The 18,808-nt window shown below is 45.5% G+C and overlaps 1 protein-coding gene across 10 annotated transcripts in view; it reads left to right on the plus strand.

The window, feature by feature from the left end:
* AKAP13 (A-kinase anchoring protein 13) overlaps window positions 1–18,808 on the plus strand; it is a 323,919-nt gene that overhangs the window by 66,955 nt on the left and 238,156 nt on the right. For all 10 annotated transcript variants that reach the window (XR_009546608.1, XM_060179361.1, XM_060179364.1 and 7 more), the window contains exon 2: window positions 18,143–18,186. Coding sequence is in view for 9 of the 10 variants with exons in the window: in XM_060179361.1 (XP_060035344.1) it covers window positions 18,154–18,186 (33 nt within the window). In the remaining variant the exon portion in view is untranslated. The remainder of the gene's footprint in view (window positions 1–18,142; window positions 18,187–18,808) is intronic.

An 18,808-nucleotide genomic window follows, 5' to 3' on the forward strand; every position in this document is an offset into this window, starting at 1 on the left:
CCCCCCCCCCCCCAAGCGCATCTGCACCGCACCTGCTTTTGCTTTCAGGGAATCCTTATAAAATGTAGAGAACATAAGACAGAGCCTGTAAGAGCATTCTCCCAGTCATTGTCATCTCTGGTTAGCTTCTATTTAATTGTGTATTTCTCCAAGTGAGATATACTAGACGTGTAATCATAAGAGTTCAACTTTCTCAAAGTGGATGGAATAGAGTTTAAAAAGTTTCTTTGCTTCTTGCTAAGCGTAGCTAATGCTGTGACCTTTAGTGAAGTGTTGGGACTTGGAGGTGCTTAGCTTCAGCTAAGGAGTGTCTCCTTGGAGATTCCCCAGCTGAGTCTTCAGATTCCCCAGCTGTGTGGTATTTTTTTTCTCTGGGACTGGGTGGGGATGCATTCTGTGGGTGGCTACATTCTTTATTTGATCCTGGGAGAGTGATCAGGGTCTATTATGGAAGATTGAGGTGGATGACTTTGGTCTGCCCATCTTGCTTTTGTTTGAAAATGTTCTCATTAGTGTAAGTTAGCAAACTTCAAAAGTGTTCAATCACTTTATGGAAAGCCAGTGCAGTTTTCAGTATGTGCCAATTTTGTGTTATTTCATGCATTCTGCTAGAAACATTCACTTTCAGGAATCGGGTGGTAGCGCAGCAGGTTAAGTGCATGTGGCGCCAAGCACAAGGACTGGAGTAAGGATCCCGGTTCGAGCCCCCCGGCTCCCAACCTGCAGGGGAGTCACTTCACAATGGGTGAAGCACGTCTGCCTGTCTCTCCCTCTCTCTGTCTTCCCCTCCTCTCTCCATTTCTCTCTGTCGTAGCCAACAACATCAACAACAACAACAATAATAACTACAACAATAAAACAAGGACAATAAAAAGGGAATAAATAAATATTAAGACTCTGGGGCTTACCTTAATCTTTTGAGGTAGAAGGGCCTAAGATGGGGCCATGTGGTGGCACACCTGGTTGAACGCACATGCTACAGTGGGCAACGACCCGGGTTTGAGACCCTGGTTCCCAAGCTTTGTGAGTGGTGAAGCAGGTGTCTGTCTCTTTCCCTCTCTAGCTTCCCTCCTCCTCTCAATTTCTGGCTGTCTCTATCCAATAAAGATGATATAAAATAAAATAAATATTAAAAAAGAAACATTCACTTTCACCACAATTGTGAAAAATGCACCCTTCACTCTCCTGAAGCCTTGATTATTTTCTGTATCAGAGATATAGTGCTTTCCCCCTAAGTTCTACAAGACTCTCCTAAGTTTCTATTGTTTATGTAATAGCAACTAGATTTTTCAGGCAGCAGACTTCGGCTGGCAGATGTTCTTCTGTGTTTGTGTAGAAGGGAGCCTATTCCCAGCTGGTTCTCTAGCTTGTAAACATTTCCACTTGGATTGGGTAGGAACATGTTGGTCTGTTGCGTTCGTTGCCTTCCATGTTGGGTAATGACGCAGCTGACTTTTTCTCTAGGCTCTGACCTGCTGCTCTGGAAAAGCAGAACAGGGCTCATCCATAAACTTGTCTCCACCGGTTCAGTTCTGAGGGAGAAGGACAGTTGAATAAGGCTGCAGAGAAGCTTTAAACAGCCTTTGCCTCTGCCTTCTTTCTCTCCCTTCAGTTTGAGAATCAGCAGAATGTTCCTCACCACCAGCCACCTTCCTGTCTGTACCTGTGTTTCTACAGTGACAGAGTGGGCAGGAGCTTCCTGATGATCCAACACCGTTCCTTCACGATGTAAGAAATGGAGATGGGGGAATTGAGATAGACAAGACAAAGCATCAGAGCAGAGACCAACAACCTAAGCATGGAGTCAGCTGGGTTCCAATTTAGGCCCCACTGTTCTCTGGCTGCACAACCCTTATCCAGGTTACTTCTCTTTAACTCAAGTCACTGATCTCTTCAGGTGGTGAATGGATTCAGGTGCGGTTAGCACAGTGTTTGGGATGCAGTAAGTAAACTCTTAGGTGCCAGCGAGGAGGGGGATGTTTGCTGGTGTCACAGTCGATGAGTTGACGATGTCAGAACCGTTAAGGTATTTACTTGGGGGATGATTAAGTGAGACAAACACCCAGTGAAGAGTGAAATAGAAGGCCCCAGCTTACCTGTCGATGCAGGACTTGGATGGTGGAGTGTTGAGGAGTTTGGTTTCTGGGAGCCAGGGAATGCATCCATCTACCACCCACTGCATTTCCAGTGTATGCCCGAGAGGGGGGAAGGCAGGAGGGCTTTCTTCAGAGGCCCTTGGTGGGGTTTCAGAAATGGATTTCAGATGCCAGGAAGCAATTTGCAACAAGAAGATGAGGTCAGTTGGTATAATTGGAGCTACTTGATAATCTCTTTACTCTGTTCTCTGAACATTTAGTGTTCCTATTTCTGTACTAACACATGGACTATGAAATGACTAGCTTGCTCCATTGAGATGTTACGTGCCACCATGGGGAGGAAAGGGGAGAGGGGATCAGAGTGTGGCAAAGAGGGCAGCCTTTAGCCTGAGCCTCCTTCCTCCTCTGTCATACAGTAGGACTGGGCAGTTTGCCCCCTGCTTAAATGCCTTTGGGGAGGGGAACAGAAAGGAGCTCCGCTTCCCCAGAGCCCTTCCCCACTAGGGAAAGAGAGAGACAGGCTGGGAGTATGGATCGACCTGTCAATGCCCATGTTCAGCGGGGAAGCAATTACAGAAGCCAGACCTTCCACGTTCTGCATCCCACAATGACCTTGGGTCCATACTCCCAGAGGGATAAAGAATAGGAAAGCTACCAGGGGAGTGGAGGGGATACAGAGTTCTGGTGGTGGGAATTGTGTGGAGTTGTACCCCCTTATCCTATGGCTGAGTCAATGTTTCCTTTTTAGAAATAAAAAATTTTAAAAAAAGAAAGGAGAATTGGAAATATATGTTTAAAACCATGGGAAAAGTGGCACTGAGCTTCACCTGTGGGGTGGAGCTGAGACTGTTGGCTTCTGGCCATTGCTGCTTCCTACTGGTGAGAGCAGCCGCCCAGACAGCTGGTCTGGAGCCCACGTCTGATAGTTAACAGCACCTTCATCTTTTTCCTTGTCACCAGTATCCCTGAGGGGCTAACATCTAACCTCCATGCTAGTGGGTATTGGGCCAGGGGCTGGCTGTGCTTTGATTCTGCTGTTGCTTCAAGTCAGGAGAAGGACTTGTTTCCTCATCGTCTCCCATCCTGCATTACTGTGTTTCCCCAAGTGTACCTGTTGTTTTCAGTGAGAGATACAGTGTAGAGAACACCTCTGTGGAACCACCTTTGTGCTAGGGGCCGCACGTCTGCATTAGACCTACAGCACTTCTGAGAAGTTTGCAACCACTGTCTCACCCAGGAGAAAAAGGCCTTGCAGCCAGCTCTGCTGGGTGTTGGCATTCAGCTCTCTCCTCCCCTGGGGTCCTCTGTGACCAGAGGGTGTATACATCCACCCTCCTTTTGGCGCGGGCTGTCTAAGGTGGTGAGTCTTCACTTTGGGCATTTCTGGTGGGGCTGGGGTAGGCAACCTCAGTTTTTCATGAGTCTAAATTCCAGCTGTTTGCTTTTCTTGCTTTCTTTTTTTTTTTTTTTGGGTCATCGCCAAGGCTACACCAGTCTGGCATGATACCCTCCCCCACACCCCCATATAGACGGGGGCGGTGGGGGGAGAGAGAGGTCACAGAAGCAAAGTTTTCTCCAGCGTAGTGGGGGCTGGGTGTGAACCTGGGTCACACACCCGGCAAAGCAGCACACAACCCAAGTGAGATCTCTGGCCGGGCCTTCTCAGCTCCCTATGCTTTGATAAAATGGTGCTAAACCAGCTGACTGGTGTAGCAGGCCTGTTGTGTGTGTGGGCTCTGTGAACCACAGCCTCTGCCTAGAGCACACACTCGAGCCACTTGCTGAGTCTGCGGCCTTTCAGATTCTTTCTTTCGGGATGTTTTACATTTTCACTTCCTCTTCACCTTCCACATTGAATGTTTTCTTCGTGCTCTGGGCGGTCAAGTGGCTGTTCCCCTCCTCCCCCCTCGCCCCTCAGAGGCCACAGCTTGGGAAGCCACGGGGTTACTTTCCCGACAATACGCTCAGAACCCTTTAGTCTCCCCCTCCCCGCCCCAAAGACTTGTTTTTATTGTGAAGATTCTCAAAAATTCCTTATCATGACTGAAATGTTAGCATGGACGTCACTCTATTAGCTAGAACATTGATTGCTTGAAACGCCTGTATGTTCTGAAATGTGACATGCATTTATTTTAGAGGAAATGGCATGATGCGGCACAAGCCCAACTCTCTCGTTGAACATATCACATGCTTGAGGCCTCACGTGCTAGGGATGAGGTCTGTTTCTGCTCTCACTGGCCAGGCATGTCTGCAACATGACATCAGTCTCCTCAGCCACGGCTAGAAAAGCTACAGTGGCTTAAAGCTGTAGGTCTATATATATTTTTTGCCTCCAGGATTATCGCTGGGGCTCAGTGCCTGCACTAGGAATCTACTGCTCCTGGAGGCCATTTTTCTCATTTTGTTGCCCTTGTTGTAGTTATTGTTGTTGTTGTTGTTGTTGCTGTTGTTGTTGGGTAGGACAGAAAGAAATGGAGAGAGGAGGGGAAGACAGAGAGGAGGAGAGAAAGACAGACACCTGCAGATCTGCTTCACTGCCTGTAAAGCGACCCCCCTGCAGGTTGGGAGCCGGGGGCTTGATCAGGGATCCTTATGAGGATCCTTACGCTTTATGCCATGTGTGCTTAACCTGCACTACTGCCTGAACCCTCCCCCCATGTATGTATTTTTTATGTCAATTTATTTACTTATGACTTCATGGGAGGTGACTTTTCATTTTTGATGTCATGAACATACATAGCCCTCTGTGATTTATTCTTTTTTTTTTTAATTCTCTTTTGTTGCCTTTGTTATTTTATTGTAGTTATTCTTGTTGCTGTCGTTGTTGGATAGGACAGAGAGAAATGGAGAGAGGAGGGGAAGACAGAAAGGAGGAGAGACAGGTAGATACACCTGCAGACCTGCTTTACCGCCTGTGAAGCGACTCCCCTGCAGGTGGGGAGCCGGGGGCTAGAACTGGGATCCTTACGCCGGTCCTTGCGCTTTGCGCCACTTGCACTTAACACGCTGCACTACTGCCTGACTCCCCTTGTGATTTATTCTTAAAAGGAATTCAGAAATCCAGGAGCTGATTTGTAAAGTTCCTTTTAAGTTTATTATTTTAAATTCCAAATTTGGCTTGGCAGTAGCTTTAGTAATTTGATGGGAGCTTCGCTTTTAAAAAATTATCTTCAAATCATGAATGAGTTGATCAAGTTTTGCAGAACATAACTTTTTTCTAACCTAGTTAATTTTAAACTCAGTAAAAAATTAGTTTTACCAGTCCTTTCTCCTGGCACTGCCAGACTTAAATTTATTTTGCCAAAAGTAGCTACACTAGTAAAAAAACGCCACTCAGATGACCACAGGCTCTGTAGCGTGTTGAGAGTGCACAGGACTCATGCATGTTAGGGTGATGACTTCCGTAAAGTTTCACTCGATTGTTTGCAGTTTTGTTTTAAAAAATAAACACACCAATGATTAAATATTCTAACCACTTCATGTTACAAAGCAGATATGACTCCCCAAAGGATAACTCAAGTCAGGGTTTATTTTAATTTTTATTGTCACCAGGGTTATCACTGGGGCTTGGTGTCTGCCCAACAAATCTACTGCTCCTGGCAGCCATTGCTTCCTTTTTTTCTCTTTAATCATCATCATCATCATTTCTAAAATTAGCCCCTGCACGTAGGAATAGGGGCTCAAACCCATACCCTGTATGCTCTGCTTGCTGCCCAACCCCTCTGACGCCAGTTTCCAACACCTCTTCTCCATGGGAAGACTTGGTGTCGTGCCTTTGTCATGTAGTGTGTTTCACAGGTGGGCCTGCTGTCACCACTGTGAAGTAATTCCTGACAGGGGAGCCCCTCCAGGACCTGAGAGGGGGTTCTGTCCAGGCCAGGCCAGACAGACACACTTGGCATTCACACTCGGGAATGCCCCCCTTCACGGGAGAGCACACTTGCCCATACGCAGTCTTTTCCAGTGACTTGTAACTGGCTCAGCTCAGCACACTGCTTGCCTTTTGGACGATAAAGGTTGGAAAGATGAAGGAAATAGGAAAGGTTTGTATTTGGCCAGCTCTTTACCGGATATCTATTTTAGCCTCTGCTGAAGTCAATTTACATAAAGCCCAGCTGTGTCCGAGCTTTTCTAAATTTAAAGTTCGTACTTATTACCACAGTTATAGGAGTGTCAGCGCGGATTGAATTTATGGTCTGGCTCTCCCCCGTCTGGACCTCCTGGCTGCTCACAGTTCCATTTCCTCTGGATAACAGGATACAGCTGGCGGCAAAATTCTCACCTGTGGAAAAGCTGTGTGGAGGTTTCTTCTCCATGTCGGCCTTTGCACAGCAGCAGAAACCATTTTTGCAGGAAACCACAAGCCTGTGTTGAGCACCAAAAGAGAATTGAAATAGCATGTGCCTGTGTTTCTCTTCCCCGCCTGAGCAGGCAGCCAGTGGGTGAGAGCTCCGATGGCCTGTTCAGAGCAGCACTCGCTCAGCCCTCCCTTTGCTTTGAGGTCAGCCACATCCCATCACCTCTGCGATTAATTCATTAAGCAGACTGATAGGGCTGGCAAAAGTCCAGACTACTACCTTTCAGGAGCTACTCGATTAACCTTCCGGAACTAGACTGACCTAAGGAAGTTTGATTTTGATAGGTTGAGTTTGCTCTGGGAGCTATAGCCATAGCTCCTTAGCTACCAAACGGGGCACAAAAGCTGCTCCTTTCTGTCTCTGGTGTTCACATTGACCAGGTGTTTCTGCACTGTTGACTGGGGGCTTGGCACCGAGTCCAGCACTCTACCCACTGGGCTTGGTGCTGCACCAGTTACTGTGACAGCAGCGGTGCAGGTGTGGCAGTGCTGCCCGGGAGATCCACAGTGCTGGGGACCCAGTGAAGACAGGGCAAAAAGGATAGCCCTGGATCAAAAGGGCAACAGACACCCGACACCAGACAGCACTCTGCTGATGGTGTGAGGTAGATTATCAGGAGCCATCCTGTTATCAGATGCAGCGAGGGTGCGGGAAAGCATTGCTAAGGGTGCAGGAGACATCATCGGTGTGAGGGCCAGGCTGGGCTGAGGTGCAGAGGCTGGGTGGAGGCTCAGCCATGACCTGTGGACTAAACACTAGTCAGCAGAACAGCCAGGCGCTGCTGCATGGCTTCTTAGAGTTCAGCAAAGATGAAAGGTATGTTTCATATCCGAGTCTACATTGCGCCTGTCAGTTCTTTATTTAGAGCTGGTTGCAGTGTTTGGACTTTGGAATCCCACTGGGGGTGCAGATAGAACCAAGATGGGTTCAATGTCCCCAAATGACAAATGCTCATTTTTAAGCTTTTGCCTGCCACTGCCGGACCATGGCAGGGCTCAGTGCCACCCCCTAGGACTGCCTAAAGAAAAGAGTTTGGCATCCCCAAAGAGCCGTAGTAAAAGACTACTCGCTATCGTGTAGACAGAGGGGAGGGATAGAATGCAGATTGAATTTCAGCAGGGTTGAGTCAGAGGAACAACCGGAGCCTGGAGAGATCTCCTCCAGATAAGGTTGGTGCTCCAGTCTGCAAGCAGAGACAGGCAGGCAAGCTGGCAGTGGTTCCCGGGGCGGAGGGGCTGTGTGGGCTGCTTCCGAGACCCCCAGTGAGGACTCTGCTGCCTGGGAAGCCCAGCTTTATGGATTGTAAGCCACAACCATTGCTTGCCTCTGTGATTTGAGTTCAGCTGCATGATTACAGACTTCTTCCATCCTTCCCCTGTACCTATGAACAAATAGTTTGAGTTGAGATGGCACACCCACTTAAGTGCAGCACACAGTACCAGGCGCAAGGACCTGGGTTCACACCCCTGCTTTACACCTGCAGGGGGGAAGCTTCATGATCAGTGAAATAATCTGCAGCCGTCTCTCTCCCATTCTAGTTCCCCTCCCCTCTCAATTTCTTTCTGCTCTATCAAAGTATAAAAGAAAATAAAGTGGGGCCCCCTGGTGGCACACCTGGTTACGTGCACACGTTAAAGTGCATAAGAACCCATGTTCAAGCCCCTGGCCCTCACCTCACCTACAGGAGGGACGCGTCACAAGTGGTGAAGCAGGACTGCAGGTGTCTCTCTGTCTCTTTCCCTCTCTATCTCCCCCTCTCCTCTCAATTTCTCTCTATTCTCTATCCAAAAAAAAAAAAAAATAAAATAAAAAGTGGCCACCAGGAGTAGTGAATTCCTAGTGCCAGCTCCAGTGATAACCCTAATAGCAATTTAAAAAAGAGAAAAAGAAGGGAAATAAGGTTTGTTGATGACACTACCTTGGATGGCTTTAATCTCTTGAAGATAGAACTCTGCCCGAGCAGTGTGTGGGTTTGCTTCTGTCCCCCTGCCTTGCCTCTCCAGGCCAGGCAGCTGTGAGGTGTGTGTGCCCCTTCCAAGTCCTGTCCCATGGCCTCTGCTAGCACCTGCCTTTGGAGGGCTGGACAGTCCACCGTGCTACATGGTGTCCTTGTCCATGCTGTTCCCCTAGAGATGTGCTGCTCCTCCACCCCCCTGGTGAAACCTGCCTCAGGCTTGACCTCCAGTGATTGAACCTGATGTTTATTGCTCCTTCCTGGTGCTTGTGATGTTTCCATGACTGCAGTCGCGACCATATTGTAATGGAGTGATCTGTTTACAGGCGTAGTTCCCCTTAGGAAGTTGGTGTGGGCTTCTTCTTGTTGCAGTAGTTCAACAGTTAATTGTACATGGACTTTTACTTTTTTTTTTTTTTTTTTAATTTAAATTTTTAATTTAAGAAAGGATTAGTGAACAAAAGCATAAGGTAGGAGGGGTACAACTCCACACAATTCCCACCACCCAATCCCCATAACCCACCCTCTCCCATGATAGCCTTCCCATTCTCTAGCCCTCTGGGAGCATGGACCCAGGGTCATTGAGGGTTGCAGAAGGTAGAGGGTCTGGCTTCTGTAGTTGCTTCCCCGCTGAACATGGGCGTTGACTGGTCAGTCCATACTCCCAGTCTGCCTCTCTCTTTCCCTAGTAAGGTGTGTCTCTGGGGAAGCTGAGCTCCAGGACACATTGGTGGGGTCTTCAATCCAGGGAAGCCTAGCCAGCATCCTGGTGGCATCTGGAACCTGGTGATTGAAAAGAGAGTTAACATACAAAGCCAAACAATTTGTTGAGCAAACATGGATCCCAAGATTGGAATAGTGGAGAGGAAGTGTTGGGGAGGTACTCACTACAAACTCTAGTGTAATCCTGCTTTCAGGTATATATTTTGCAGTAGTTTATGGATACGTGTGCGCATACGCTCTCTCTCACAGAAACTGGTGTATGTCTAGGTTATGGGACTTTATTAGAAAGTGAACTACCTGAGATGAAATTAGAGTGTACTATAAAAGGAAAGGTCTCACCCGAGTAATGAAGCTGAAGGGTTGTCATTCCACACATGAAGTCTCTGGATACACTCTGAGGTGAAGCATGTTGAGATGGCAATCGTTGCTTTGGTTAGGTTGTGATCGGCGGATGCAATATTATTTGGTATGGATTGGGAGAAGCATACGGGAAAGTGAGCCCTATCCATGGGTGCCAGGACTGGGGGAAGTAGGGGCTCTATAGTGAAGATGTGAGGTTCCTGCTGTCTTAGGCTTCAAAAAGACAATCAATAGTTAATATTATCATCACATTATTTGTTAATTGGGTTAACTTTGAAAAGTCCCTTTGTTATGGTTTGCTGTACAGTACCCAGTATCTTGTATATAGCTGTGCTATTGGAAGCTTCTAATCTACTTGGTCTAGGCTTTTGAGAGAGTCCGCATATCGAATACGTTGCCTATCTATTAAAAAGATTCAGTTTGTCTTTTGAGAACCTTTGAGACATACAATTGATTTCCCCCTCTCATATTAATTAACTACTGATTTATATGTCTACATTTTGCTAGGAGTGTACATAAACACCATTCCCATCACCAAAGGACCGTGACCCATCCCTCCCGCCCATTCCCACCCCCCACTGGCCCAGGAAGCTACATGTCTACCCCTCACCACTGGGTTTTTACTTTGGTGCCCTGGACTTTTACTTTTTATTGTTTTTATTGAGGGTTTAATGGTTTACAGTACAGTTATTGACACATGGGTACAGCTTCTTACCTCCTGGTATAGATGTCTGCAAAACATTGCCATCCTCAGGTTCAACAGTTAATTGTACATGGACTTTTACTTTTTATTGTTTTTATTGAGGGTTTAATGGTTTACAGTACAGTTATTGACACATGGGTACAGCTTCTTACCTCCTGGTATAGATGTCTGCAAAACATTGCCATCCTCAGCTTGGGCCCTTTCCCACCATCATGCACCAGGACCAGAAAGCCCCTACCCCAGCCTTCAACCTGCCCTATTTCCCCAGAGTCCTTTGCTTTTGGTGTCCTGCCAACAAACCCAATTCAAGTTTTATATTGTGTTTGTGCATGGCTATGGTAACAAGTCACAGATAAGAGATGGTCTTCCATTTATTGCCGCCTTGTGTGCCCACAGATATGATAAGCATAAGTGAAGAGCAGGAGGCCCAGAGAACCACAGCATCACTAATCACGAGGGGAAATCGGATCAATCCCAGAGATACCACCTCAGAGTATTAGAGTGGCTGTTGGAGAAGGACAGACAAGAACAAGCTTTGTTGAGGACACGGGGGAGAGTAACCCCCACGCTGTTGGTGGGGATGTAAATTGGAGCAGTCACTAAGGAAAATAATATGGATGTTGCTCAAACAATCAAAAATAGAGCCACCACATGACCCAAAAGACGCACTTCTGGAAGCTTATCTGAGGAAAACAAAAATACTTAGATTGTTTTTTTTTTCTTTTCTTTTTTTTTTTAAACCCGAGTACTGCTTAGCTCTGGCTTATGGTGGTTCAAGGGATTGAACCTGTTGCCTCAGACATGAAAGTCATTTTGTATACCTTTTATGCTACTTCCTTGGCAACAGAAACACTAAATGAAAAGATATCTACACCTCCATGTTCACTGCATCACCATGCATAAGAAGCAAGATCTGGGAGTAGCCTCTGTGGGTGAGGGGTAAAGGAATTAGGAGAAGCAAACACACACAACAGTTCACACACGGAAACGAATGTAACACGGGCAATATCTACCATAATACAGATGGGCAAAAGAAATCACAAAACACTACACTCACATTCACTTATTTATTTATTAGTGATGGGTTACCCAATAGGCATAGTAACCTTGTGGTAGGTATAGCCTGTATTGGACTCTTCATCCCCTTCCTGTCCCTCCTCCTTCCTGTCCCTCCTCCCTACTTGTCCCCCCAGCATTTTCTTTAGTGACCAGTAAGCACCCTGTCATGTGACAGTAGGACAGAGCAAGGCTGTGTCCTGAGAGAATCACAGTTGTATTGTGAGTCTTTAGCATTGTTTTACACACTGTGTGCCAGGATTCTAAAGCTGTAAATGTCACCAGGTCCAGTTTCTCTGCTGGGATTGGCCCAGGCAAGACTCTGCATCATTTAGCAAGGCCTCCAGCTGATGCTCACCTGCACCATGGCTTTGAAATGAAAGATCTGTAGGCTCCTGGCAGATGCCCACTTCTACATTCCAGCGTCCTAGTGGCTCTGCTGGTAGCCAACCCTGCTCTCACCTTTATTGTCAGCATCTTGATGGACATTGTTTCTAACCAATTAGTTTGTGCCACGCCCAGTTTGAAACTAATAAAAGCTGTGCGCTGCAGGACAGGTGGGGGTGCAGGTCTGAAAAGAATCAGCCTGCAACCCGTTAATGTAAATAAAGTATCTCCCGGGAGCTGGGTGGTAGTGCAGCGGATTGAGCGCAGGTGGTGCAGAGCGCAAGGACCGGCCTAAGGATCCTGGTTGGAGCCCCCAGCTCACCACCTGCAGGGGGGTCGCTTCACAAGTGGTGAAGCAGGTCTGCAGGTGTCTTTCTCTCCCCGGTCTTTCCCTCCTCTCTCCATTTCTCTCTATCCTATCCAACAATAACATCAATAATAACTACAACAATAAAACAACAAGAGCAACAACAACAACAAAAACAATAACAAAAAAAGAGAATAAATAAAGTATTTCCCTGCCCTCCACGCAGTCTCGGCCTCAGTCTCATCCTTTGGATCTGCTGCACCCTGGAGCTGTAACGCTTAGAGGTGTAACACTCGGCTGCTCTGCGGTTCTTTCTTTTTCTTTTTTAATGTTTTTAAAAATTTTTTAATTATCTTCATTTATTTGATAGAAACAGCCAGAAATTGAGAGGAGGTGGGGAGATAGAGAGGGAAAGAGACAGAGAGACACCTGCAGGCCTGCTTCACCACTCACAAAGCAGGTGGGGACCGAGGTCTCGAACCCGGCTCCTTGTGCACTATAACGTGCATTTAACCAGGTGTGCCACCACCCGGCCCCTTTCTTCGGATATTTCCATAACAGCGTGAGAGTCAGTGCTTAAAGTTGCCTGTTCAGCTATTACTTAGTACAGCTCTACTTAGTCTTGAGGCTCTTGCTAGAATTCCTTAGTCCCTTATTCTTATTCAGGAAATATATTTGGCATGTGTAATATTTCTCTCTCTTGCAAAACTTGGCATCTTCAACAGGAAATGCCTGTTTGTTTTTGGTGCCCTGATTCTCCCTCTGTTCAGAATTTCCTGTGTCCACCCCCAACAATGCCTACCATATTTGTAACCACCAACCCAGATTCCTTAACAGCAAGGAGATGGTTACTTTTCTTTTTTTAAAAAATTATTTTATTATATTTATTTATTTATTTTATAGAGCCAGGAGTTGAGAGGGAAGGGCATGATAGGAAGAGAGACAGACGCCTGCAACCCAGCTTCACCACTCGTGAAGCTTTTCCCCTGCAGGTGGGGACCAGAGGCTCGACCCTGGCTCCTTCTGCATTTTAACATGTGCACTCAACCAGGTACACCACCACTTGGCCCCGGTTACTTTTCTTAAGAACTAAATATTGACTGTTCTTCCAGAATCCAGAGTATGCATGACCATTTCCTTGTTAACCCTCACCCCTAGATGTTTGAGTTTCAAAGGATTTATTACCATAGCCCCATCTTAACAGGGGCGGCCCTTGGCCATGGAAATTCATTTGAAAAGTATCCTGCCATGTAAGTACTCTGCAGGTGAAAGTCCTCGGTGCTCACTTGAGTCCTGAACAGCTGCCTTCCCATTACAGCTGAGGTCAGTGTAGGGGTGATGGTTCGCACAGGCTTTTTGTGGATTTGGAGGCTCCTCTGTTGTAAATGATAAAAACACGTGTCTACTAAAGTGATATGTCTGCCAGACCTGGACAGGTGTTTAGGAAGTCACCAAACTGAAAGGCTCAAGGGAGTTTGCAGTATAATTACTTAACAGGATATTGGGGGTACTGTCTTCCCTGACCCCCAGCATTTCACTGATGGTGAAGCAGCTGCTCGATGATGCTTTAGTGTAATCTGTGGATCTGAGTTTGCTTTCTAATTGCTCATGGCTGCAGACACTTTCATTTTACTTGCCTTTCTTTTATCAGCTCCTAGCACCTCAGTGAAAGCTGTAGATCGATTCACTTTGTATCTTTAGGGGGGAGAAAGTTTTGTTTATTATTATTTTTCAGCTCATTTTGATATTGAAGGACAGATATGCTGTTTATAGTATTTTCCTGATTATAAAAGTAATATTTGTTCATTGTTTGAATAGTTATGATTAAGAACAGATAATCAAGGAATGTAAGTTCCCTTCATTTCCCAGAGATATGTCTGCCTAACAGTCTGTGTTCATTCCTCCAGATTCTTTTTTTTTTTTTTTTTTTTTTTTTGGTGGTTCTGTTATTTTTCAGAATTGCAGTTTCCTGCCAACTTGTTTTAGTTGTCAGAAATGTGTATCTGGGCACCTGAGGCCGTTGATTTCACTATTTTGGTTTTCAGACTATTTAAAAAAAATTTTTTATATTTGTTTATTTTCCCTTTTGTTGCCCTTGTTTTTTATTGTTGTTGTAGTTATTATTGTTATTAGATAGGACAGAGAAATGGAGAGAGGAGGGGAAGACAGTGAGGGAGAGAAAGACAGACACCTGCAGACCTGCTTCACTGCCTGTAAAGCTACTCTCCTCCAGGTGGGGAGCTGGGGGTTCGAACCAGGATCCTTGAGCTAGTCCTTGCACTTTGCGCCACATGCGCTTAACCCGCTGCGCTACCGCCTGACTCCTGGTTTTCAGACTATTTTACAGAGTGGTCTCCATTGAGACCCAGGTACTTTGCAAGAAGCAGTAGTGGCTTCTGCTGTGTGCCTGGCAATGTGCTTGAGTTTTTTGCTGGCTTATTTCTTTTAGCTCTTCCTCCACTTCCATTTTATAGGTCGAGTTGTCACACTTTCTCTGAGTAAGGAGATTGAATCAGGTTTCCTGCTCAAGGTTAGTCACTTGATGAACTGGGATGCTCATCCATTCAGACTACCCACCCCACCCCATCCCTCTTCACCAGAGCACTGATCAGCTTTGGTTTATGGTGGTGCAGGGTATTGAACCTGGGATTTCAGAGCCTCGGGTGTGAGAATCTCTTATGCTATTTATCCACCCCATCCCCCATTTAGATTTCTTATCTAGAGAATATTATGTGTCTCCCTAAGACTTTTCTGTACCAAGAAGTGGCTTTTAGATACAAAATTATTGGAGTCATACAGGGCTATTATGGAGGACATACTGCCCTTTGTCTCAAGAGATACTTTGTTTTTGACAAGGAACTTGACAATGAATGGTTCACTGTCTGAATCTAATGCTTTCTTTTTTTTTTTTTTGTAATTAAAGTCTTATTGGGGAATAGTCACACCCATTCATTTGTGTGTCATTACAGAGACCACCTGAAACCCGCAAAACCCAAGATGTCTGCCATCTGACCTGTACAGAAAATGTTTGCTTACTAATACCACTAGCACCACTTTTTATCTCAGCATGCAGTGCTTACAGCTTCCGAGGTTTTCCATTCATCTCACTCACGCGCTGTGTACTTGGTTGCAGTGCTTTTCTGGCCATTTTCCTCCAAACCCATCAGCCGTGGCAGTTCTTGAGATTCTATGTAGTGACTACATAGTCCTTTACAGGTGATGTGAACTGTAAAAAACAGTCCAAAACGTTTTGCAACTGCTCATCCAAGCACTGCACAGCCAGTGCTGGCTTGCTCTGAAGATGGGGTTTGCTTTATGTCCGCTGAAGAAATGGCTGGTGATGATGATTTATTTCAAAGTGCAGGAAGAGATCTAAGCCACAGTCTTTGCTTCTCAAGTGGGCAGCACCTTGAGACTTCCTGTAGGCGTTGAGGAAGAACACAGGGACATATATAATGGAGCCAGGTGCATTAAAAATGGTCTGAGATCTGTTTTGATATAAATGACAAACTGTAAAACTTCCCTTTTTAATATTTTATTTATTTTCCCTTTTGCTGCCCTTGTTTTATTGTTGTAGTTATTATGATTGTTGTCATTGATGTCATCATTGCTGGATAGGACAGAGAGAAATGGAGAGAGGAGGGGAAGACAGGGGGAGAGAAAGACACCTGCAGACCTGCTTCACTACCTGTGAAGCGACTCCCCTGCAGGTGGGGAGCCGGGGGCTTGAACTGGGATCCTGATGCTGGTCCTTGCGCTTTGCGCCACGTACGCTTAACCCGCTGCGCTACTGTTACTTGCTGTGTAAGAAAGGACTTAACAAGGTTTTTCTGCATTGGCTAGATAGAGTGTATTCCTTTGGTTTTTCCTTTGGGAAGGCCTATTCAAAATCTATGGACAAAGAAAAGACTTAAAAATTGATCTTGGAGCAGTCTGGGAAGTAATGAAGTAACTAGAGCATTGAATCTAAAGCGTGAGGTTCTGAGTTTATCCTTAGCATTGCCTGTGCCAGGGTGATACTCTGGTTCCCACTTCTCTCATGTCAGTCAATCAGTTAATTAATCAACCTTTTAAAAAGTTGATCTTGGAGTATAGGTTTGATTTTTAAGTATGTCCATTCTGATCAAGAGCCTGTCTTTTTGTATAGTGCACCGTCTCACATTTCTCAGGTGGAATATTATTTTACGTATTTTTCAGCAAATGTATTCATTTTGTAAAACATGTTTTGTTTGTTTGTTTGTTTCTATATGATTAAGCATCAGAACTCTGAAGTTCTAGGTATAGTTGAGTGAAACTAGTGTCTCTCATTATCTGAAAATTTAGAAAAGAACAAAATAGTTATCTTGGGAGTGGTAAAAGTCCTGACACCGCAAAACAAAATAAAAAACCAGATTCTCCTTTAGCAGAGAAATGGGGAAGACTTTTTTTTTTTTAAACAGGGGTTCCTTTATGAATATGAAGCTCTTACAAATGAAAGTCAGCCCTCCCACCCCCAAGTGTCAGCTCTGAAGAGCCATGCATGCCCTCTGCTGCTACTAGGGCCGTTACCTTGATGACTTTGGACAGATCTAGCCTTTCAACAGCCTGTGTCCCCGTGTAACCGTGACCTTTGTCTCTGACTAGTACGCAGGACAGACATGTTGTCACACCTCTTCAATTCTCACAGCAGGACAAGTTGGCCCTGACTTTGAAATCTGTTTAGATGAGTTCATGATCCCAAACAGTTCAGATGGCATTACTGCCAGGAACTGCATTCAAACACATTGGGGGCCACACAGAGGCTTCCATGCCCGTGATCCTTACACACCACCACCCTAAGTTTCCCAGCAATCCCAGACACATCAGAGGGCTGCTCTGCAGCTACTTCGTCTCTGAAGATTTCTGCAGTCTTGTAGATTTCCTAGGCGTTAATTCGTGTTTCACTCGCCACTGATAATTTCTTCTGCTTGTGATGACACGAACCCTTCAGAAGTTCGTTAAAGCAGATTGTTTCATAAATTTGTAGGTTCTTTCAATCCTTTGTCCAGGCAAGTCTGAACAGGAGTAGGAAAGCTGATTAAAAGGTCAGTGAGCTCAGTGAGCTTAATTTGAAATTAAATGGTTATTGAATGCACTGAGAAAGCACTTGGACGCTTCAGCCTTTCTTTTTCATCCACGCTTGCTGTTTGAATCTGACGGACTGAAAATCTATTTTGGGTTCCTATTAAGAGAGATGCTTATTGCTACATTCTTCATACAGTTTTCACTGTAGATTTCTGTAGGCCTTCTTAGAACCCAAGGGTACAAGATCATTAAGTGAAGGTGGGCCGGATGGATGGAGTGAAAGCAAGCAGGCTGGGTAGCTGACCAGAGAGTGGAGAGGCCTGTGGGCTTCAGTTTGCTCTGTGCAGGGAAGCCACCTGACAGCAGAACCTAGTGCAGCCTGCCACTGATTGGAGGTGGTTAGGGATTGGAACCTGGTCAGAGACCACCCCCCGCCAATGAATTTGAAACTCAGCTTTTGAGCTGAGCCTTGAGCCCAGATGTTTCCAACTCACCCAAACTGGTGGATCTGTGAGGATTTTACTGTTGAGAGGATTCTGTTCAGTTATCCCTGCTCACTAAGTCTCTGCTGAACATGTGCTCATCGAGAAGCTCCAATTTCTGCTGTTTGGATTTGAATTTACTGTTAGGTTTCTATAATCTGGTAAAACACAAACAATGGAATTTAATCTTTTAATTTTTTTTGGTAGGAATTAATGGCAGTTTGGTACCATTACTTATATTGATTGCCTTTTTTACCAGGTGCCTGTGATGAATAGGAAACTTGCTTAGATCAAACTTCAGTGCCACCACTTAGTGTCTACTTCTGGGATTCAGGAGGATGGGTCAGCTTAGGCTCTCATTCAAGGTGCTTGGCAAAGGACCAGCACTCAATTCTGGACCATGAGGTTTTTGCCTAGAAGTCCTGGTCCAGTCACCAAGTTCAGCTTTTGAATCTGGGTAACAAAGAACATTGTAGTCCTGCTTTCCAAACGCCACTAAAAGCTGAGTACACAGTCATTTCAGACTTCTTCTTCTTTTGTTTTTTTAAATATATTATGTCATTTTATTGTGTTCACTTAGCTATGCTTGGCATCTAGGACTTCAAGTGGTGAATGTAATTTTGATGACAGTTTAAAATGGTATTCTCATTCATTTCTTTCATTTCTGTTACAGTATCCTGGGTCATGAAACTTAATCCACAACAAGCTCCGTTATATGTAAGTAAATCATGAAATCTCCTCTTTTCTACTTTTGCTGTTGATTTGTTACATGCTCACATGGATTTATCAAAGAGCTTTCAGTCCCTCCACAAAAGCATTTGTTGGAGCTGTACTCTTCACAAATTGGGTTTAGGGGGCCAGGTGATAGTGCAGCGGCTTAAGCACACATGGCGCAAAGCGCAAGGACTGGCGTAAAGATCCTGGTTAAAGCCCCCGGCTCCCCACCTGCAGGGAGGAGTCACTTCATAAGTGGTGAAGCAGGTCTGCAGGTGTCTTATCTTTCTCTCCCCCTGCCTCCCCATCCTCTCTCGATTTTTCTCTGTCCTATCTAATAACAACAACAACAATAATAGCAACAACAACGATAAACAACAAGGGTAACAAAAGGGGGGGGAGTGTCCAGCAGCAGTGGATTTGTAGCACAGAAAAAAAAAAAAACAGGAAGTGGGGCTTCATTCAGGGAATGCTAAGTGACTCCAGCACTCAAAGTACTGGACTGGTGACAGGTTATGCCTGTGAGCTGTGCCTGATCATTTACCTGAGGTGCTGAGATGCATGCATGAAGCAATCCCACTGCTCTCCCTGTTTTTGCCCCAGGGTGCTGCTGCAACTCTGAGTT

Source organism: Erinaceus europaeus, chromosome 20 (assembly GCF_950295315.1).
Source record: "Erinaceus europaeus chromosome 20, mEriEur2.1, whole genome shotgun sequence".
In the NCBI taxonomy this organism is placed as follows: domain Eukaryota; kingdom Metazoa; phylum Chordata; class Mammalia; order Eulipotyphla; family Erinaceidae; genus Erinaceus; species Erinaceus europaeus.